The 22296-nt window shown below is 56.4% G+C and overlaps 1 protein-coding gene across 3 annotated transcripts in view; it reads left to right on the forward strand.

Annotated features, from left to right (window-relative positions):
* ASXL2 (ASXL transcriptional regulator 2) overlaps window positions 1–22296 on the forward strand; it is a 67743-nt gene that overhangs the window by 13166 nt on the left and 32281 nt on the right. For 2 of the 3 annotated variants that reach the window (XM_039390448.1, XM_039390450.1), the window contains exons 2-5: window positions 4634–4716; window positions 9513–9515; window positions 16694–16802; window positions 18995–19145. In XM_039390448.1, the coding sequence (XP_039246382.1) occupies window positions 4634–4716; window positions 9513–9515; window positions 16694–16802; window positions 18995–19145 (346 nt within the window). The remainder of the gene's footprint in view (window positions 1–4633; window positions 4717–9512; window positions 9516–16693; window positions 16803–18994; window positions 19146–22296) is intronic. The other variant, XM_039390449.1, reaches the window with a different exon arrangement.

Consider the following 22296-nt stretch of genomic DNA (forward strand, 5'->3'; position numbering starts at 1 on the left):
TCGGGCTGCTGTGGATTCACGGATCTGGGAAGTTTAAATGCTGTTTCCAGGAAGGAGTGCAAGCAGTGGCTGTGTTTGCACCATTAGGTCGCCCAGTTTTAAACCCTCCTTTGCATGAGGGAACAACCAGCAGCAGGAATTCCCAAGTGCCCTTCTCCAGAGGCTCTCTGAGAGCATTAATGGGCTGAGGTGCTCCTTCACATCAGCCTTGGAGAACCTGGGGATTAAACCCCGATGGGCTGATGGCTGTTCCAAACAAACACAAACAGACCCAGCCACTTCAAACACGAGTTTCCAGGAGGCTTTCATCCTCCTCCCTTTGGAATCCTGGCGTGGTGCACTGCTGGATTTACGTGGGCAGGCCTTGGATCACTCAGAGCTTTCCTGATTGGAACAGTGCAGCCAACTCCTGCTGCTGGCAGGGGCTGAGCTCCCAGCCCGGCCCTGCGTCCCAGGGAGAGGTGCTTTGTGCTGGGCAGCTCTGGGGGAGGGCAACTCTGGTTTGCCTCCCTCACTGAGGGTTTCATGGTTTGTGCTGGGCAGCTCTGGGGGAGGGCAGCTCTGGTTTTGCCTCCCTCACTGAGGGTTTCAGCCCCCGTTTCATGGATGGTTCAGTGCAGCCCTCCCAGGAGTGTGGCTGCTGTGGTGTCCTGCACGCCAGGGTGGTGTCCTGGGGCTGCTCTGCAGCTCTGGGGGAGCCAGGAACCTCTGTGCAGGGAGTGGAGGGGGGGATTTGTTCCCTGGGGCAGAGGCACCGTGTTCCCTGTCACTGCATCCATCCCTCCTGGCCCGGGAATCAGCCCTGAACGTTGGGCTTTGTTTGGCAGTCGCTGAGGTTCCCGAGGCCCTGGTGTTGGATCTGGAAGGAGCTCGTTCTGCTGTTTGATTTGTGTCAAACACAGTGTGGCCACAGGCCCAGGGCAGTGCCTGTCCCTGTGCTGGGCACTGCTGGGGCACCCCCAGTGCTGTCTGGGTCGCTGTGGGTATGGAATGCCCATATGGGATCCCTGTGTGTGTATGGAATCACCGGGAGAGCACACCCTTGGTGACCATCCCGGTGATCCAGTGTCCTGGGTGGAGATCTCCACTGCCCAGAGCTTTGTTCCATGGGGCAGGTGGAGTTGGGAAGGGAAGAACAGTGGTGGTTTAGTTAATTCCCATCTTTTCCTGGCGTGAGGGGGTTCAGTGCAGGGTCTTTTTAAGCTCTGTAGGAAGAGTAACTTTCCTTTTCCTAGTGAGAAGCAGTAGGAAAATGTAGGATGTAAGGAGCCATGAATTTGGCCTGTGTGTTTTTTAGGAAGAATTCAGATGGAATAGGGTGTGTGGAAATCCCTCCCCAGCTCAGCCTGGCCCTGCAGGTTCCAGCTGCACCTCCAGGTCCCAGCCCTGCTCTGGCAGAGCTGCTGCCTGAGCACTGAGGTGGCAGAGCTGAGGTTCTCACCACTTCCTTCCTGACCTGTCCTCACTCAGCCCTCAGTCCAGCCAGCCAGCCCCAGCCCTTGGCCTGCTCTCCTGCTTTCAGATGATCTTCCTGTGGGTTCACACCTCCTCCTCTGTCAAAGGACTGAGGAAAGGAACAAAAGCCAGGAATGGGCAGCCTGGAAATGCGTTTTCTCGTGGCAGTTTTAGCTCTGTTGGACCAGAGATGGAGCTCTGTGTGAGCAATGGTTTCTGCTCACTGGGGAGCAGAGGGGGTAGATGTCCCCCTGTCTGCAGGTACAGCAGCCCAAGACACATCTCCCAGGGGCACAGAACCATTTCAGCTGGAGAAGCCCTCCAGGATCACACAGAGTCCTGGTTAGGGGGTGGTTGGGTTTAACTTTTAACACTCTCCTATTTATGTGATATCAACACCAATATCAGCTGGTTCATGTAAACATCTTCAGCAGGACCATAACACAAAAGGGATGAACCACAGCTTCGCTGAGGTTGGAAAAGCCCTTTAAGGCCATCGAGCCCAACCAAGGTGTAAAATTAGGAAACATCTTTTCTTCTGATGATCCTTGGAACTAGAAAACAGGACTGGAACGAGGCAGGTTGGAATGAGATGACCTTTAAGGTCCCTCCCAACCCAAACCAGTCCATGATTAATGTTTTTTTGTCAGTAAGGAGCCAAGTGGACTGTTTCCCCCCCTGGGGGGGTGTGATTTGAGCATCGGTGACCCCATCCCAAGCTCTTGGCTTCCCCTGCATTGGGCTGACACTTGTCAGCATTTCCAGCTCTGCTCAGGGAAGGAAGGGCTCCAGGACCCAGTGGTGGCACTTGCTGGTTTGTTCTCTTGGCTCAGCACAGCACGAAGGTCCTTCATAAACCCTCACTCCTAATCCCCCAGTGCCTCTCAAACCCAGCCCTCTGGCAGACAGGAGTTTTTATTTATTTACACCCAGCAGCTAAAAACGGCTCCAGTGAAAGATCTGATAGGGGATTACAGGGCAGAAGGGAGAGGAGAAGCTACTTCAGTGTATCTGGTTTTTTTTAGGAGTCTCTCCAGTCCTCACTCCTGGTTCTGCTGGCTCAGCCTGTGTGGCAGGAGGCAGCTCTTGGTGCAGCTGGAGGTGTGAACTGCTCTGTTCAGCCAACCAGGCAGGGAGTCAACATTCAATAAGCTTCTTGAAGAGCACCAGATGACTCTTATCAGGAGGGTGCAAATGAATCCTGGTCCTGGGGAGCCACACGGGCCCTTTGATGGGTTTCCCCTGTGCTGGTGGTCGCTGAACAAGACACTTTGATGCTGAGTTGGCAAAGCCAGGGTGGCACTTGAGGCCGTGGGTCAGCGGTGGCCTCGGCAGCGCTGGGGGACGGTTGTGCTCGGTGATCTCAGGGGTGTCTTCCAAGCTAAATAATTCCACGGTCCTAGGAATGTCTCCTGTGGAGCAGAGGAACCCAGCAGAGCTGGCTGATCTTCCAGGGTGACCCTCTGAGGGCGGCCCAGCACCGTGTGCAGGGAGCAGGGCAGGGGTGGCAGGAGGCCAAGCTCGCCCTGCTGAGCTCAGCTCCGGGGAAAAGGCCTGTGGGAGGAAGGTGTGGGGGCAGGTTACCTGGGAGAGGTGCCTGGGGGCATCCTGGGGGCAGGCAGGGATATTGTTGGGAAAGCTTCTGTTGCTCGCTGATGAGGTTCCCTGGTCCAGCTGGGCGTTAATTGGCACTGTGGTGGTGAGGAGTTAATGAACTGAGGGCTTGCTGCGAGCTGGGGCCTGTCAGGAGCACGTCCAGGTGGTGAAAGGGAGGAGAACAGAGTGCCCAGGGAGAAGAATGCCCGGCTGGGTTTGTGTGTGAGCAGTGGGCAGTGCCCTCAGGCTCCTGTGGATGCACTCCCAGCACTGCCTCCTTTCTCTCCTGTTTTGCTGCCTGCAGTGGGAAGGTGACACTGCAGGTGGAAATGGAGATGAACCTCATTTCTTGCCCTCACTTGGTGCAGAAGAAGCTTTCAGACTGAGCTCCTGGGCTGGTGGAAGGTGTCCCTGCCCACGGCAGGGAGTGGTGCTGGATGATCTTTGAGCTCCCTTCCCATCTGAACCGTTTTGGGATTGTCTGATCCTCTGAAAGTCAGGCTTTAACACCACTTAACAAGAGATTTACCAGGATGGGGCCATCAGCTGGAGCTTCCAGAGCTGCAGATGCAGCAAAATGTGGGGATTTTGTTCTCTGAGCAGGGAGAGGCTGCAGCCCAAGCCGGGTCCTTTCCAGGAGAGCAGAACCCTTGGCCATGGGATAACGGGGTGTTCCCGGAGGGAAGGAGGTGCAGGGGTTCAGGGGGAGCCCTGGGTCCTGCACAGCTGCTGAACAGAGGAACTGAAACCCTTGGTCTCCTCCTGCAGAGTCACTGGCAGGGCTGGCACTGTCAGGGTTGGCACTGCAGGCCCCTGTGGTTTGGGTCTGGTGGAAGCCCCAGGTGGGGACTGGGGGTTGCTGTGCCGGGCTCGGGTCAAAAGCTGATGACTAAGAAGGAAACGAGGCATTTCCTGCCCATCCCCCAGCACAAACGACTGCTTAAAATATCCAAATGACGTGTGGTAACTGGCATCTTCCTTCAGAAGCCTCAGACATCTCTCTGGCCACTCTTTCAATCCTGCTTTTGCATCTCAATGCCCTGGGAAGGGAGGAGAGCGATGCCAGGCTGGGCTGGGGAGGGGTGGGAATGTGTTTGGCAGTTTACATTTCCATGGACCACATTATGGACTTTAAAGGCTGACCTGTGTGCTGAGAGTTCCCAACAGTGTCAAACCTCCCTCTTTCCTTCAGCTTCTTTGGTCCTTTCAGCCAAACTGAGCAGCAGTTTCGCCTCAAGGGTTTGGGGTTTTTGGGAGTGTTGGGTCTGAGGTGCCTCAGAGTTCCTGAAGCATTCCAGGGGGGGAAAGCTGGTGGTTGGGGAGCTACCCCGGTGCTGTGGAGCCTTTGATTCTCCACAAAGTGCTGTCAAGGGGCAGCACATTCAAAATAAAACTCAGGAATTGCACTGAAGTCCCTCAGCTGGAGTCCCTCTGCTCCCTGTGTCCTTCAGGGGGTGGCCATGAGGTGGGAGAGGGTCAGCAGTTCCTCCCCTTGGGGAAATCCAAACCATTAAATGTAGGTTGAATATTAAAGTCAAAATGCAAACGAGTGACTTCCTCTCAATCTGCTTTCGCTTGCCAGGTCCTGGAGAAATATCCCAACACACCCATGAGCCATAAAGAGATCCTTCAGGTTATCCAGAAGGAAGGACTCAAGGAGATCAGGTGAGTGGAGCACCTGTACCAGTCCAACCCAGCTCGGGGTGGTTTGCTGTTAAACCCCCATCTCCTCAGGAGCTTTGGGACTGGAATGGTGCAGGTTTGGTGTCTGGGTCCCGTTTGCAAACAAGCCCTCAGGTCACCAGTGCTTTTCCCCCAGAGGGAGCTGGAAGGGGGTCGTCCCTGACTCCCAGGTGTGCAGGACTCCAGCTCTTTTATGGGATAACCCAGAGCTGACCAGGTGCTTCAGGCACTGCAGAAAACACAGCAGGTTTTTTAAGTTGTTTTGTGACCAAGAAGTGAACTGACAGTTCAGCTGAAGTGTTGAAATGACCCAAACCACACTCAGAGCCACCCAGGAAGTGACAAAGCAGCCTCAGCTCAAGATCCTCACACAGAAAACGTCATGCCTGCTGCTGTTTTCCTGGGAATTACCTGGAAGGGGGGGTGTGGTTCTGCCTGAGGGACCTTCCTGCTCCCAAGGGATCAGGCTCTGGGGTGCTGGGCAGGGTTCCAGCTCCCTGGTTCCATCTGGTTTGGGCACAGGGCAGCTGAATTCCAGAGTCCTGGCTCCCCTCTTTCCCAGAGATGGGTGAGGGAACAATTGTCCATAGGAGGTACAAAGTGTTTCTTCTGTTTTCTGGGAGCAAAGGAAAAGAGAGGGGGGGATAAAGAGGGTTGGCTGTGCCTGTTCTTCTGTTTTGGAACTAAGCAGCCATCCCAAACTTGCCTCTTTGCACTGCTCTGTCCTGGTGGCAGAGCACAGGGCCAGCAAACACCCAGGCATGGGGACTCAGGACCCTTTTTAGGGGACTCAGGACCCTTTTTAGGGGACTCAGGACCCTTTTCAGCAGTTCAGGGTGTTCTCTCGGGGCAGAGCCTCGAGCAGGAGCTCAGGTGGCACCCAAAGGGTCCAGTCTCTGCCTGCTCAGGCCACATTTGGGACCCAACAGCAAAACCAAAAAGGGCAGACCAGAAGTGCAGCAGTGCCCATAACCCTTGTCAGCCTCTCCCCCTCCTCTCAGGGTTGGGCTGGGGGTTGAGCCTGGGCTGGGGGAGTTGAGTTCCCCTCTCAAGGAGCTGCTGCTGAGCACCAGGACAGCACAGACTGCTCAGCAGCTCCAGGGGGGAAACTCATCTCAGCTCCTCCCCTTGGCCACACCTGGGTGCTGGGTGGGGATTGTTCCCCTCATTGGTGTAATAAAGCTTTATTTGGGTTAAAACCTAAAGGGTTGTCCCATTTTAAGCACTTACATTGCAGTGAGGGCCAGTGCTGGTGGCTGGGTTGGGGTTCTGGGGAGTCACAGCCCGTGGCAAGATGGGCTGAACACAAATCAACGTTCCTTAGAGGAAAGCTGCTGTTAGGGAAGGAGGAAAGGCTGTCAGGGGAGCAGGGGGAGCTCTCCAGGCTGGGGAGGTTCATTCTGGCAGGGCCCCTGGCAGCAGGTGACAGCAGTGCCCTGTCCTGGCTCCTGCCTTGGGTGAATCAGGTGTTCATAGAGCTTTGGGAGTTGTTTCTCAGTGCAATTGGCTTTCAATAAACCAAATTGCAGATTTCTTGGTCGCAAAGTACTCCCACAAAGCACCTCATCCTCAAACTCTGCCAGCTTCCACTGCAGGGGGTGTCTGTTGGGTTTTTACTCACCATTTATGGCCTCAGATCCTCAGTTACATCAAACCCTTTAAAAATCTCTGATTTCTGGAGAGAAAACAATCCCAGAAGTGACAGGTGACCTTCCCACAGACGTGCTGGGGTGAGGCAGAGGGCAGTGGGAGCCCAGGGGGTGTCATTTTGCTGTTTGCAGGGCAGCCAGTCCCTGTCCCTGCAGTGATCCCTGGGCCGTGCTGGGGCAGGAGCTGCTCCTGGAGGAGCTCCAGGGAATGGGGGGGAGTTCAGGGGACTCAGGGCACTGCTGCTGGTGTAGAGGGTTTGGAATTGCAGGGAAGAAGGAGAATATAAAACAACTTGTGATATAAACCAGCAGCAGCTGAGGGAGCAGAGGTTTCTGCTGCGTGCAGGGCAGTTTGGCTGAGTTTTGGACAAGGCAAGATCTGTCATAACGTTTTTTTTTTGGTAGCAGAACAGAAACCCAGGGTGATACTGGCTGGTTGCCTCACCTGTATTTAGGATTTTTTATCCTGGTGCTCCAGGACCAGCTGGGAGAGTTCCCTGGGGTGGATGGGCAGTGAGAGTCAGCAACAGGGAGTCACGTTTGTTTGAGGAGAAGCAGCTTTTTAAATCCACGTTTTTTAATTTCCTTGATCTCCTCGGACGTGTTAAAATCAGTGAATAGCTGACCAAAATTAGCATTCTCTGCTGGCTTCTTCTCTTGAGAGCCAGGAGTGTTTGGTTTTCCTGTACCTCAAACCTCCTTCCAGGGGCTTGAATTTGCAAACTGTGAGCTGGCCTGGAAGGTGCTGCAGCCAACTGGACCATAAATAACTTCACACATTGTTTAATTCCCAGCTGCTTTTAAAGGTGAACTGGGACACCTTGAATTCGTGTCCCCTGGCTTTGATGTTGGCAGTATTGGGTGTGTTTGGGGGGCAGGACAGGGACATCCACGTGCCTTGCTGAGGAACCACCAGCCTGGGTTCTCTCAGACCTCTCCAGTGAGTGAGATTTTTGTCACTCTCCTGGGAGGTGGCTCTTCTAAAACGTCCCTAAAAGCACTGCCAGCCTCTTAGGGCTGTGCTGTGCAGGATTCCTGACTCACAGCTGGGCTCCTGGGGCTCTTTGCTGATGTTTTCCCAGTGGGAAAGGGGAATTTTTTGGCAGCATTTTAACTGCAAGGGGCTCTCCAGGGTTCCTCCCTGTGTTCCTCAGGAGTGGGGCTGGGAGCAGGGAGGGGCAGGAACAGCAGTGCAGGGAGTTCTTCAGGCAGCTCAGGGCTGGGTTTGGTGCTTTCTGGAGGGGACAAACAGTGACCAGCTGACATCTGTAGCTGAGGGCAGAGCAGAGGGGGTTGTCTGAGGCCTCTGGGATGTGCTCAATGAGATCCCTGTGGAAAGGCTCCGGTGTAAAGTCCAGGTCAGAGCTATTTTTGGATCAGTGCCTGTCAGGTGGAGTCCCAGGGCGGGCTCCAGGTTAATGTTTAACCAGGTCACTGGTGTTTGGGTGTCACCTCTGGGCACTCCTGGCTGTCCCCTTGGGCAGGGTTTTCTGCTCTGAGCCAGGCAGGGGCTTCTACCAGGACAGTTCCTAAAGTGAGGAAAAGCTGGGGGTGCCACTTCTGCCCCTTGAACACTCTCCTGGAGAAGAGAAGGATCCAGGGAGACCTTGGAGCCCCTTCCAGGGCATAAAGGGGCTCCAGGAGAGCTGGAGAGGGACTGGGGACAGGGAGTGTAATCCTGTATTGATGAGCACTGCAGGAATCAGAGCTTGGCTCTCTCCTGGGAAACACTGGAGATGAGGCCTCAAAAAACTCACTTTAGGGTTTCTCTTCAGTACGAGCTGGCTCGTGGTTCTGTGGCAGAAACACAGAGGGGGAACCCAAAAGCACTGGAGCTCTTAACTCTGTGCCCCAAAAGCCTTAGAGGAGGGGGCTTCCCCTGAGTGGGGCTGAGAGCTCTGCCTGCACTGCTGGTCCTGCCCCAGCTCCTGCTTTGGGTGCACGTGGCAGCTCCAGGAGCCCTCAGGGTCCTCATGGGCAGCTCCAGGAACCCTCAGGATCCTTATGTGCAGCTCCAGGATCCCTCAGGATCCTCCTGTGCAGCTCCAGGATCCCTCAGGATCCTCCTGTGCAGCTCCAGGAACCCTCAGGGTCCGTGTGTGCAGCTCCATGAACCCTCAGGATCCTCCTGTGCAGCTCCAGGAACCCTCAGGATCCTCATGTGCAGCTCCAGGAGCCCTCAGGATCCTCCTGTGCAGCTCCAGGATCCCTCAGGATCCTCCTGTGCAGCTCCAGGAGCCCTCAGGATCCTCCTGTGCAGCTCCAGGATCCCTCAGGATCCTCCTGTGCAGCTCCAGGAGCCCTCAGGATCCTCCTGTGCAGCTCCAGGAGCCCTCAGGATCCTCCTGTGCAGCTCCAGGAACCCTCAGGATCCTCATGGGCAGCTCCAGGAACCCTCAGGATCCTCCTGTGCAGCTCCAGGAACCCTCAGGATCCCTGTTTTCAGGCAGAGCCCTGCACTGGCAGTGCTGGTGTGCCCAGAGGGGCTGCAGGGTGTGAGACAGGGTGGGTACCCCCAGCCCCAGTGCTGGGGGGAGGCCCAAGTGTGCATGAGTTGGCATTGTTGGTAGCTTGGTGAGGCCATGGATCATCTGTGGGGCTGGTGAAGGTCCTGCTCCATCCCACCCCTGCCAGTCTGGGTCCCAGGGCTGCTCTTTGAAGGTCCTGCTCCATCCACCCTGGCACTCTGGGTCCCAGGGCTGCTCTTTGAAGGTCCTGCTCCATCCCACCCTGGCACTCTGGGTTCCAGGGCTGCTCTTTGCCCTGGGGCTGTGAGCTGGGAGCTGTGCTGAGGGGGCTGAAGGAGGAAGTTCCTGTTCCACTGTGTGTCTGCACGGGGCAGACAGACAGACTTCCAGAGGGCCCCCCTGGCTCCTGGGAAGCTCACCCCTGGGGAAGGTGACAGTCCTGTGGTTGGAGCTGCCCTGGGAGCAGACTGGACCCCCCTGGCAGTGCCACCTCCCTCCCCAGGGCTCCCCCAGGCCCTGCAGGTCGACCCAAAACGTTTAAAATGTGGCTCTGGTGGAGGGGGAGGGGAGGGTTTGTGTGAATTAACCATGAGTCCGTTGTTCTGCTCAAGTTTTTAAAGGGGTCTTTCTCTCCTTTTTTTGGGTTGCCCTCCACCTCCAGAAGGTAAGAACCCACCGCTGCCCACCCCGAAGCTGCTCCTCCCTAACACCCCTGCCAGCCCTAATGCAGAGCCCCTGCTTTGCCCCCTGAGCCCCTGCCCCTGGCCCTGGCCCTGCCCTGCCCTCCCTGCATGCCCATGATGTCCCTGTGGGGTGCCTGGCTCCTCGCTGTGTCCCCCCCTGTCCCTGCTGGTTTGGGGTGAGGGGGTGCTTGATTTGCATGTGGGGTGTGTGCACCTTGTCTGGGGCCACCACCAGGTGCTGCCTGTGGGGAAAAGCCAAGTTTAACCTGGGACCCGAGCTGGGAACCCCCTGCTTTCCTAACCCTGCCCCTGGCTGACGTCCTGGGTGGGACTGGGGGTGGCTCTTGGCTCTGGCTCTGCCCTGGCACTTCCAGGCTCCTGGAACCAGGGTCTTCTAAACCACCACCTTTTAATACCCTGCTGAACAAAAAGCTGTTCTGGTTCACCTGGGAAGTGGGGAAGAAGGGGATGCTCCAAAGGAACACAAAACTGGGAAATGCTGCCCCCTGAGCAAAGCCCAGCCCCTGGGGGAGGTCTGGGGGAGGTTTGGGCAGTCCCTGGGGCAGGGAGGCTGGGGAATGACTCTCCCTGCTGGGTCACTTGGTGTTGTGTCACTAATGAACCCCTCCCTGTGCTGGGGGCAGCTCCCTGGGGTGGAACCAGTCCCCTTTGGGTGCCCAGCAGCAGCTGCCCCTGTGCCTGCAGCATCCCTGGGGCAGGGGCTCGCTCCAGAGGGGTCCCTGGGGCAGGGGCTCACTCCAGAGGGATCCCTGGGGCAGGGGCTCACTCCAGAGGGATCCCTGGGGCAGGGGCTCGCTCCAGAGGGATCCCTGGGGCAGGGGCTCACTCCAGAGGGGTCCCTGGGGCAGGGACTCACTCCAGAGGGATCCCTGGGGCAGGGGCTCGCTCCAGAGGGATCCCTGGGGCAGGGGCTCGCTCCAGAGGGATCCCTGGGGCAGGGGCTCGCTCCAGAGGGATCCCAGGGCAGGAGAGTGCAGGGATCTGCTGGGCCCAGAGCACTGCTGAGCACGTGGAAACTGGGCCTTTAGCCTGGGGTCACCCTTTGGTGGGTAAATCACCCCGGGGGAGTGCTGAGGGGAGGGTTGGGAGGTCTAGATACAGCACAACTGGAGCACTTGGACCGGTTTTGTTTGGTCACTTTGGTTTTAAAATCCAGCCCAAGGCAGCTCAGGCCCTTGGAGCAGGGAAGGGGGGGAGGGGGGATGATCCAGGGGGATTGCAGGGTGGAAGGGATGCTCCAGTGGGATTCCAGGGTAGAAGGGATGCTCCAGGGGGATTGCAGGGTGGAAGGGATGCTCCAGTGGGATTACAGGGTAGAAGGGATGCTCCATTGGGATTACAGGGTTAAAGGGATGCTCCATTGGGATTACAGGGTTAAAGGGATGCTCCAGTGGGATTACAGGGTGGAAGGGATGCTCCATTGGGATTACAGGGTTAAAGGGATGCTCCATTGGGATTACAGGGTGGAAGGGATGCTCCGGGGGGATTACAGGGTGGAAGGGATGCTCCAGTGGGATTCCAGGGTAGAAGGGATGCTCCAGGGGGATTACAGGGTTAAAGGAATGCTCCAGTGGGATTACAGGGTTAAAGGGATACTCCATTGGGATTACAGGGTGGAAGGGATGCTCCATTGGGATTGCAGGGTGGAAGGGATGTTCCAGGGGGATTACAGGGTTAAAGGGATACCCCACCTCCTTCCATCCCTTCCCCAGGCAGCTGCTGGGAGCAGAGTCCTCACCTTAACCTTCATTTCCCACTCAACCCCCTTTTCCCTGCTCGGTCTGAAGAAGCTTTTGATTCAGTGGGGGTTTAAAATGTCCTGTTTGAAATGTTGACTGAAATTTGGGGTTTCTGGGCAGGAAAAGGTGGGATGTGTGTGTTGGGCTGAAATGCTGGGTAACTTGGGGAACTCCTCAGTGGGGGAGAGCTCAGAACATGCATTCCTTGTGCTGTGGCCTCACAGCTGCCTGTTCCCCACAAGAGCCATCCCTGCCCTGGTTTGGCCCTCCCAGCAGTCCAAAAAAGTGAGGAATGTGCCTGTCCTGCTGGCACAGGGACAGTCACTGGCTGGGGATCCCCCTGAGGTCAGTTCTCCAGCTCATCAGTGACAGTGTGCATGTGGAAAGTGGTGATTTTCAGAATTGAATTGAGATTTACAAGTTCCCAAACCCCCTTGTTTGGGCAATGATGTAAAAAAAAAAAATGCAATCTGTGTGTCAGTCATGGGTTTATAAATTGCACAGGTCTGTTAAATTAGTTGGTTTTGGCTGGCATTAGAAGGGAGTCATTACTAACCCCCTCATTTCAGTGACTGGCAGCACCAGGTTGCTCCAAGCCCCGTCCAGCCTGGCCTGGGACACTTCCAGGGATCCAGGGGCAGCCACAGATCCTCTGGGAAACCTGTGGCAGGACCTCCCCACCCTCCCAGCCAGGAATCCCTTCCCAATCTCCCATCTCTCCCTGCCCTCTGGCAGTGGGAAACCATCCCCCCCCTTGTCCCCAGTCCCTCTCCAGCTCTCCTGGAGCCCCTTTCAGCCCTGGAAGGGGCTCTGAAGTTTTCGTGGAGCCTTCCCTTCCCCAGGCTGAACCAGTTTTGGTTCCAGCTCAACCCTTGGGTTGAATCCAACTCAGACCATTTTGCCTCTGGCAGAGGAAGCTGTGAGGGGTGGATTTGTCCCTCCCTGGTTTTTCCCAAGCCCCAGTACAGTGGGAGTGAGGATAAAGCATCAGTTCTGGGGAAGTGAAGGGGCTCAAGGCTTCAAGCAGACAATGAGGAGGGCAGGGGATCTTGGCCCGTGGCCCCTGCCCTGGCACCACCAGTCCCTTTGTGCTGCCCTGGCTGGGGCAGGTTTCACTCAAAGGCCCAGCTTTGCTGAGCTTTTTTTTATTTTATTTTGGAAAAGGAAAAGCCAGGAAGTTTCAGTGTGTGCTGGGAGTGCCATGGAAACCAAGTGAGCCCTGGTGGAGGCTGCTGGAGTCACCTCCGAGCCCCCCAAACTCTGGCAGAGGGGTGTTTGTGCTTTAATGCCAGCTCATTCCAGTGCACAAATCCAGCTGGATTTGTCAGCCTGTCCTGATCCAGGATCCTGATCCCAGCCCTCCCAAGGGCTGCTCAGCTGGGGTGGGAACCAGTGTGACCCCCAGGACATTTCTCCAGGGTTTCCCAGGGATCCTGTCCGTGTGTCCCTGGGCTGTCCCCAGCACTGGGTGATCATCCCACTCATCACCACAGCAGTTCAAACGGGTTTGCTCTCCCTGAACACCCAATTCCCAGCTGGAATAAAGTGGGGATAATGCCCTGCTGGGAGTGCATCAGTGACAGTCCAGCTGCAAAGGCTCTTTGCTCCCAGCAGCACCCCCAGCTCGGGTCTGCACTCACCTCAGATGGCAAATTCTGAGCAGGATTGGCATGGAAAAGCAGAGCTGGGAGTGCCAGGGGATGGATAACCTGGGTCCAGGCTGTCCCCCAGGGTTGTAAATGGATCCTTGCCTTTGTGCACTGCTGGAATTCTGGTCAGAAATGAGTGTTGGAAGCACTGGGTGAGGCACCAGTGGCTTTTGGAGGTGCAGGATGCCTGAGTCAGTGTTTCCCGTGTCAGGATTTATCTGGTTCTCATCAGGGAAGTGCTGCTGTCTCCAGGGAAGTGTCCTGACCAGGCAGGTCCTGCCTGGTGTGTCAGAGCAGGCTTGGAAAGGGCTCCTGTTCCTGGGCAGCACAAAGTTCCAGTGCCCTGGTGGTGCCTGTGTTCCATTTTCAGTGCATCAGTGAGATTTGGGGTGGAAACAGCCCAGGCAGATCCAGGGAAATCAGGCCAGGCTCTTCCTACAGTTAATTCCTGAGGGAAACAGTAGTTCAGAGAAATCCTAAACATGCCCTGTGGAGGTGCAGCACCTTAATCCAGGGGCTTGGATTTGTGGCTAGAATCCTGTCTGGGGGCAGTAAAGTGGAGCTGAGAGCTGTTCCTGCCCCTGTGTCCCGGGTCAGCACATCACACCCCGAGTGAGGAGGAGACAGTGGCACCCTGAGCCCTGGAATCATGGAATGGTTTGTCTGGGAAGGGACCTCAAAGCCCATCCAGTGCCACCCCCTGCCATGGGCAGGGACACCTCCCACTGTTCCAGGGTGCTCCCAGCCCCATCCAGCCTAATCCTGATGTCCCTCCTGCCTCTCCAGCCGAGCAGGTTTGTGCATCTGCACCTCACACCTCTCATCTTCAAGCCAAGAGCCAAACCTGAGGTCAGCTGGAGCCCAGGGTGGTCCATGGCCATGATGCAAAGCAGGAGAACGTTCCAGTTCGGGAGCTTTGGGAATAAAGTGAGGGATTTGAGCTGCAGCAGGTCTGGCAGAGCCCTGACAGGACACCAAGGAGCAGAGCAGTTACAGGCTGGTCATGGCATAGCCTTGCTGAGCTCCACAGGCTCTTCCCTGAGGGATAAATCCCAGTTGGAGCCCTGCCAGCAGGTCTGGCACCTTACCAGTCGGCAGAGCTGGAGCTGCCCGTGGCTCCCTGTGGATTTGGGATGGAATGGGGTGAAATTGGGGGTGGTGATGCACCTGGAGCACAGAAACTCATCTTTGCATCACCTGCTTGGTTTGGGGTGGGATGGGGGGAGCTGCCAGAGCTGGCTGTTGGTCCAGTGTGTGTTCCTGGCACAGGGAGGAGATGGCCTTGGGTATAAAGTCAGGGAAAAAGGCACTAAAGTAACTGGAAGAACAACATCTGGTTCCTCAGGCTGCTTTGGGGCAGCTCTGGCATTTCTGGTAGCAGGAGGTGGGCTGGGTGCAGAGCACAGGGAGTGGAGAGAGGAATGAGGGAATGCTGGGGGACTCCAAGCACAGGGGCAGCACAGACCCAGCCAGGGGTGAAATCCTTCCATCCAGGGAGAACAGGTTTCATGTCCAAGGATAAATGTAACCCCAGTCCCACTGCACATGTGTTTGGGAGCAAACTGCCAGGGCTGGGGAAAGCCCCCTTTTATCCAAGGAAAGTGTTTCCCTGGGATCAGGCAGGGTCAGCACAGCCCCCATGGCTTCTGGGGTCTGGGGGAGCACCTTGGCTGGTTCTCAATTGTCTTTTTGGGTGAGATTTGGTCTTTTTTTCCAGTTTGGAGGTTTGTGTTTCTAATTTGGAGGTTCCAGTGTCCGGTTTGGAGGTTCCTGTGCCAGTGGAGATCCAGATCAGCTCAGGTGGGAGCTGCTGGTGGCACAGCTCACCTGGTCCTGCAGCAGCTGCCCTGAGGGACTGGTCAGACTGGTTGGAGCTGGGAACCACCATCCTGCAGCCAGAGCAGGGCTGGGAGTGAGGGACAGTCCTGGGAATGGGGTGGTTCCTGTAGGGATTGGGTGCTCACGAGGGCTCGCCCGTAAGGGCAGAAAGGATTTGAAATGACCACGTATCTTCTACCCAAATCCAACCCATTTCTGTTCAAAGTCAAGTGGGATTTGTTGGCTAGTTTTAGCTTTAAAAAATTTAATAATAACTTGTGTGACAGACTGGAGCAGTGTTGGATTCCTGCCAGGGACAGGCACGTACCTTGAGAGGGGTAAACATGAGAAAACAGGGAATTAAAAGTAAGGAGAAGCTGTTAAACAGGGAATTAGTTCAGGAGGAGCAGTGGAGGTGCCAGATGAGTAAAGCTTTTGTGAAGATGGGTCCTGCCAAGGCATCATTCCCTGGGGAGCTTCCCAAGCCCAACTCTGCCCACACTGCTGTGAAATGCTTGGCTTGGCACTGGGTTCTGCTCTGGTGCAGTTTTTAGAAGGATGTGCTTGGTGAGGTGCAGGTCAGGGCTGTGGCAGAGCTCTCCTGCCACCCTGAGGGAATGGGAGGGATTTGGAGTGATCCCTGCTCCTCCACAGGCTGGGAGTGCTGGGGAAAAAGGCATAAAATCATCAAATCCCACAACAGTTTGGGTTGGAAGGAGCATTAAAGCTCATCCTGTTCCACCCCCTGCCGTGGGCAGGGACACCTTCCACCAGCCCAGGGTGCTCCAACCTGGCCTTGGGCACTCCCAGGGATCCAGGGGCAGCCACAGCTTCTCTGGGCAGCCTGTGCCAGGGCCTGCCCACCCTCCCAGGGAGGGATTTCTGTGCTTCCCTAAAACAGTCAATGCAGTGTGAAAGGGTTTTCCTGCAGAGCTCAGCTTTGCTGGCTCTCACTGCTGGGCCCAGCCCGTGGATCTGGCCTGTCCTGATCCCAACAGGGAATGGTGCTTTGCTGCACATGCCCTTGGGCACAGCCTGGAGCACCAAGGCCCTGCCCAAATCCTTGGAGGGCTCTGCTCATCCCCCCTGTATTTCCCTCTCCTCCTTTCACCCCACCTGGGGGGGTTTTGCAGTGTTTGGGTTTACTGCAGGCACAGCTGTGCCTCCTGCTCAGGGAGCTCACTGCAGCAGTCACAGATTCGGGGGGTCAGTCACTCTGGTGGCTCTGGTTCCTGAGGGACTCCCCCTCTGTGAGCAGGGCCCTGCTCGATCCCAGTGTGCTCTGGGGGCAGGGACACCTGGCTGGGAGAGGCTGTGATCCCCCTGTCCCTGCAGGTCACCCCTGTGCCTCCTGGGTTTGCTCCTGCCTGCAGCAGGGTGGGTTTAAAAAGCCAAACAAAAAACACCCCACCGGTGAAAAGAGGGATCCTCTGCCTCCACCCTCCTGCTGGGATCAGAGATCTCCCCTCTTTTCAGGGGAAACTGTGTGATTTGTTTCCATTCTTTGTCCCCCAACTCTCGTTTTTGTGAGATGTGGGTTCTATTTTGGGAGAAAAGCCCCCCAGCACAACTTCAAATCCCCGTGCAGCCCGTTGTGAGCTCCCACCAAACCCCCTCCGAGGTCCATGTGAGCAACCTGGAGCATCCAGAGCCTGGAAAACCCTGGGATTGGGCTGATGTCTGGCAAAAAAAGTCTTGGAGAGCCTGAACGTGGGGGCTTTTTTTGTTTGCCTTTTCCCCGGGGCTTGGAGCACACGTGCACTGGTGTCACTGGTGTCACTGTGGCAGCCACAGCTCGTGTCCTCCCTGGGCCTGGGAGCTGGGTCTGGGAGCTTTGTGCCTCTGCGTGGGTGTGGTGGTGGGTGAGGGTCCCCCCCAGCAGGAGATGAGCCCCCAGAGCCCCCTGGGCACTGAGCTGGTGCTGTGTTGCAGTGGGACGTCCCCCCTGGCCTGCCTGAATGCCATGTTACACACCAACTCCCGCGGGGAGGAGGGCATCTTCTACAAGGTGCCGGGACGGATGGGCGTCTACACCCTCAAGGTGAGTGAGGGAGTGTCCTCCTGGCACCTCCACGGGGTGCTCAGGTGGCTTTGGGCTGTTTAAAAACACCTTGGGGTGGGATCTGGGAGTCCCTGGGGTGGGAAAAGCCCTCCCAGCCCATGGATCCCCCCCGTGCCCCATCCCCACCTTGTCCCCAGCCCAGAGCACTGAGTGCCACGGCCAGGCCTTCCTGGGACACCTCCAGGGCTGGGCACTCCAAACCTCCCTGGGCAGCCCCTGCCAGGGCCTGACCACCCTTTCCAGCAGGAAATTCCTCCTGATGTCCAGATTATCCAGGATAATCCTGAAGAGGGGACTGTTCCCCACTGGCAGGAGTTGGAGTGTGGACGTTCCCTCCTGAGCACTGGGTGTGAGGGCACAGCTGGAGCTGCTCCTGTTACCCCCAGGGTGGTTTGCTGATATCAATCACTGCCCCAGAAATGAAGGAGTAATTAAAATGTCAGTGGAACTTCAGCCCTAAAAGGGTAACTTCATCTTCACTGCTCTCAGCTTGTCTCTAGAAATGAAAAATCACCTTTTATCCTCAGTCTGTTAGTAAGACAGAGGGAAAATTATGGGAGGATCTGATTGGTGTATTTAAAAATAATCTGTGTTTTAAACACTAGAAGGAGGCCTCACACCATCCCTGGTTTGGTGTGGATTGTCCCTGCAGGCTGTGCTCAGACCTGCTCAGTGTGGGGGTCCCCCTGGGACACTTTTCCTCTCTCACTCCCTCCTGGACAGAGAGGAATGGAACCACAGAGTCATTAACACTGACAGCCCTTGTCACCCTAACTGGCCTTAGGTGTGGAAATCACTCCTGGCTCTGGTTTCAGGGGCAGGACAAGGAGTCAGTTGTCTCCAGGTCCAGGGAGAGCTGTTCTGATGTGCTTTTCCCAGCAGAAAGGATTCCCTGTGGGACACACCCAGAGCTGTCCAGCTGTTCCCTCCTGCTGCCTCACACATTCCTAAGGATTCTTGGGAATGGTGGCATCAGTTCAGCCTTGGCTGAGGGGGTGGCACAGAGGCAGAGCAGGGGTGAGGGTTGGGATGGGCCACAGTCCATCTCCTCCTGGCTCAGCACCTCTGGGAGGTGCCCAGAGCTCTTCAGGTGGGGGAGCAGGGGGGACATGACCCCCCACAACTGGACAGCTCAGCAGCAGGGAGCAGCCAGTTCTCCTGCCCTGGAACTGAGTGTTGCAGTGTGGATCCCATGGGAGCAGCACTAGAGGGCAGGCTGGGCTTGGTGTGGGAGGGATGGAAGAGCTGCTGCTCCCTCTGAGGGGAACAGCCCCAACCCACAGGTGAGTGCAGGTGCTCCCCCCACAGCCTGGGCAGCCCAGGGCTTTCACTGAATCCCAGAATCCCAGAATCCCTGAGGCTGGAAAAGCCCTCCCAGCCCATGGATCCCCCCTGTGCCCCATCCCCACCTTGTCCCCAGCCCAGAGCTCTGAGTGCCACGGCCAGGCCTTCCTGGGACACCTCCAGGGCTGGGCACTCCAAACCTCCCTGGGCAGCCCCTGCCAGTGCCTGACCACCCTTTCCAGCAGGAAATTCCTCCTCCTGTCCAACCTGAGCCTCCCCTGGCACAGCTGGAGGCCGTTCCCTCTCCTCCTGTCCCTTGTTCCCTGGGAATTGGGGACCCTCCTGGCTTCTCCTTTCTGTCAGGGAGTTGCAGAGCCAGAAGGTCCCCCCTGAGCCTCCTTTGCTCCAGGCTGAGCCCCCCCAGCTCCCTCAGCCCCTCCTCACAGGGTGTAAGGACCACTCAGGAACCAGTGCCAGGTGTGTTTTCCCAAGGACCTGTGTTGGCAGGTCAGGGGCTGCTCTGCTCTGGTGGGAACAGTATCCCATCTAACCCCTCTGGCAGGGGGAAGCCCTTCTCCTGTGTCCCGTCCCTCTGGGCCCTTGCTCTGGAGTTGGTGATTAGGGATGGAGAAGTCAGGGAAGAGCAGTTAAAGCCTCCTGTGAGGGGTGATGAGGGTGGTGGTAGGGACGTGTCACCTGCATTGAGTGTTTAAATGGACTCCCAGAGGGCAGCAGAGTGTTTGAGGCCAGCGGTGGAGCAGCTCTGGCTCTGCTCAGGAGCATCAGAAAACCCCTGGTAGATAAAAACCTCCCTGTTCTGAGGGTTCTGCTGCCCGGGGGAGGGGCTGGCCCGGGGGGTGACTGTGTGTGCCTGTGTCCCCCCGCAGAAGGACGTCCCAGACGGGCTGAAGGAGCTGTCAGAGGGCTCAGAGGAGAGCAGTGATGGCCAGTCCGACTCGCAGAGCTCCGAGAACAGCAGCAGCAGCAGCGACGGCTGCGCCGCCAAGGACGGGAGGAAGAGCAGGTGGAAAAGGAAAGGTGGGTCCCTGTTCTGGGAGGGACGGGCTGGGGAGGGCCTGGGGGCTTTTATCCATCCCTTCTGGTGCCTCACAGCAACCCCAGAGCCTGGAATGTGCCGTCCCTTTGGAGCTCAGGTGGGATGTGCCCCCTGGGCAGTGAAGGGCTGTGGGTACCTGTGCCCTGTGGAGCTCAGGGGGGATGTGCCCCCTGGGCAGTGAGGGGCTGTGGGTACCTGTGCCCTTTGGAGCTCAGGGGGGATGTGCCCCCCTGGGCAGTGAGGGGCTGCAGGTACCTGTGCCCTTTGGAGCTCGGGTGGGATGTGCCCCCTGGGCAGTGAAGGGCTGCAGGTACCTGTGCCTGGGTGGGGTTTTGGCCCCTCCACATCCCAGAGCAGCTCTCTGGGCTCCACAGCCAGGAGCTGCCACTCTGCTCCTCCCAGGCTTTCCCTGCCTTCCCCCCGTGTTCCCTGGGAGAGGGTGAACGGGGGGGTCCTGCAGGGTTTGGGCTTGAGCCACTGAGCTTGGTCCTGTCCTGGTTTGGTCTCTCCCTCCCACACAGGCCCTGTTTAGGTGTTGGTGTTGAACCCTCTCCAGCCCAGCTGAGGCAGTGGGTGCTGGGGCTGCTCAGCTTGGATGGTTCAGAGGCATTTCTGCCCTCTCCAGATCCTGGCTTTTCTGTGGAAGCAGTGCAGGAGTGCCAAGCAAAGGAGAGGATGGATTTCACTCTCTGGGGTGAATCCTGATGTCACTGGGCACCCTGGGAAGGGAATGTCACTTGTCACAGGGTGCCCTGTCCTGCTGTCTCCCTGTGTCAGGCACAGCAGTGCAGCCTTCATTCCTGACAAGCTGCATTTCCCTCCTTGCCCAGGACCTGTCAAACCCGTTCATTTGACCAACATCTCAATTCTTCCCTCCTTCAAAGCTCTGCTCAGACACTTTTGGGCTGCTGAGATGCTCTGAGCTGAGCTAATGAGAAAAAAGCCCTGATGCCCTGTGAGTCTGTGACATACATTGCTCTGGGAGCAGGGGGGACTCTGTTCACTCCAGGGCTGTTATTCCCTGTTAAAAATGAGTGTTTCCTCCCTGCCAGCTGGGTGAGGGAGCCTGGAGCCTCCCTGCAGGCAGCTCTGGGTGGCCTGGAGAGCTGGTGCTGCAGCTGCTCACGCTGGAACTTTACCCCTCAATCCAATATTTCCCTTTTCCTTTTCCCCTCAGTCATGCACAGAATTTCTTGGCCGAAACAAGACATTGTTTAAAACTCATTTCCAGTGCAATGAGACACCTGAGTGGGAGCAGAGAGGGTTTCTAAAGCTGTTACAGGCCTGAACTGAGCTGCCAAACCCTGCCCTGGTGGGGAGTCACTGCAGGAGAAGGGGTTTTTACTGCTCACCTGGGCCAGACCCTTCCCTGGAGCCACAAGACAATAAAAAAGAAGCATCATGTAGAACTTTAAGCATTTAAAGCACCATGAAAGTACAAAATTACATATAACTATAAAAAAAATGTAAGTATAAAAAACCCCCTAGAAGTAAAACTTGGCTCCAGATCCATCCTTTGACAGGAAAGCCATAGATGGTCTAACTGAAATATTTTCATTTCTAACAAATCCTCTCAAAATATTTGGTCCATGAGGGGTTTTTGGGGGCTACTTGCCCTGCACCTCCAATGTTATGGCATTGGGTAAAAACCCGTGAGGGAATTCATGTGTCTCTTACAGAATCTTTGTGTAGGAATCCGTGGGATAGATTTGATATAAAGGTTTTGTATGTCACAGGACTGAATGGCTGGAAGGGCAGGAGGAACCCAGGTGAGAAGGAATGGGAATCTTACCCTGAAATGGCTGCTAAAAGTGCCTCAGACCCGAAACCCAAAAGAAAATGGGTTCAGTGCCAACACAGAAAAGGGGGTTTGCTGCTCTGTGGAGGCTGGTGCTGGTGGCTTTTGTCAGGAGTGGCATTTGGACCTCTGGCATAAAGTCACGTGTTGCTGGAAGGCCAGTGATTAGTAAATTAGAAATGAGGGGGGCATTGGAAAGGTAAGGGGTGGCACTGGGTGGGCTTTGAGGTCCCTTCCCACCCAAACCAGTGTGTGTTTCTGAGAAGCCCCCAGGGGAGGAGATGATTTTTCATTTTCAGTGTCATTTCCTTTATGGTCTGGAAGGATTCCTCTGGTTTCCTCCAGCAGATGCTGCAGTTCCATGATCTTGGTACATGGAAAAAGTGCCATTTAATACCTAGAAAGCTGCCATGGAGAGCAGAATGAAAGCAGGAAGTGGCTTCAGCCGGGGTTCATGTGCCCAGCCTGCAGTCAGGGGTGAGTGGAGCTGGAAGTGAGGGAACGTGCAGCCCCAGGAGCCCCTGGCAGTGCCATCCTGACCCGGGGGGATCAGAGTTAATCCCAGCAGGGATCCCTGGGGTCTCCCCGGGCCTTTTCCCCGCTGGTTTTATTTTCACTGGGTTCATTTATTTACTCTTTTAACCAGTGAGAGGTGACATTCCAGTTAGGGAGATTCCTTTGGCTGTGGAGCACCAGCCCTGGAATGCAGCACTCCCACACGGCCTCTTCCTGGGCTATGCCGACCTGGAGCACACAAAACCTCCTTCCTCAGGGAAAAAAAATCCCAGCTCTCACAGTCAAATCCCAGAACAGCCCAGACCCGGCTGGAATTGTCCCGTGGCACCGCTTGGCTGCTGGTCCTGTGCCACCCGTGCCATGGTGGGGTTTGGAGCATCCCTGGAGCCCATCCCGAGGGTTTGGTGGGAAGCAGAGCTCAGCTGGCTGCTCCTGCAGGGGCTGGGGAGGACAGTTTTACTGTGAGAGTGCAGAGCTGAGATAAAAATCAAGGCAGTGAGTGCAGAGTGGGGCAGGCAGAGAGCAGAGGAGCTCCCACTCCACTCCCTGAATGTGACAGGGTCTGTGTGACAGGGTCTGTGTGACAGGGTCTGTGTGATGGGTCTGTGTGACAGGGTTTGTGTGACAGGGTCTGTGTGACAGGGTCTGTGTGACAGGGTCTGTGTGATGGGTTTGTGTGACAGGGTCTGTGTGATGGGTCTGTGTGACAGGGTCTGTGTGACAGGGTTTGTGTGACAGGGTCTGTGTGACAGGGTTTGTGTGACAGGGTCTGTGTGACAGGGTTTGTGTGACAGGGTCTGTGTGATGGGTTTGTGTGA

Source organism: Pipra filicauda, unplaced genomic scaffold (genome assembly GCF_003945595.2).
Source record: "Pipra filicauda isolate LSUMZ 115617 unplaced genomic scaffold, ASM394559v2 scaffold820_size145981_pilon, whole genome shotgun sequence".
NCBI lineage: Eukaryota > Metazoa > Chordata > Aves > Passeriformes > Pipridae > Pipra > Pipra filicauda.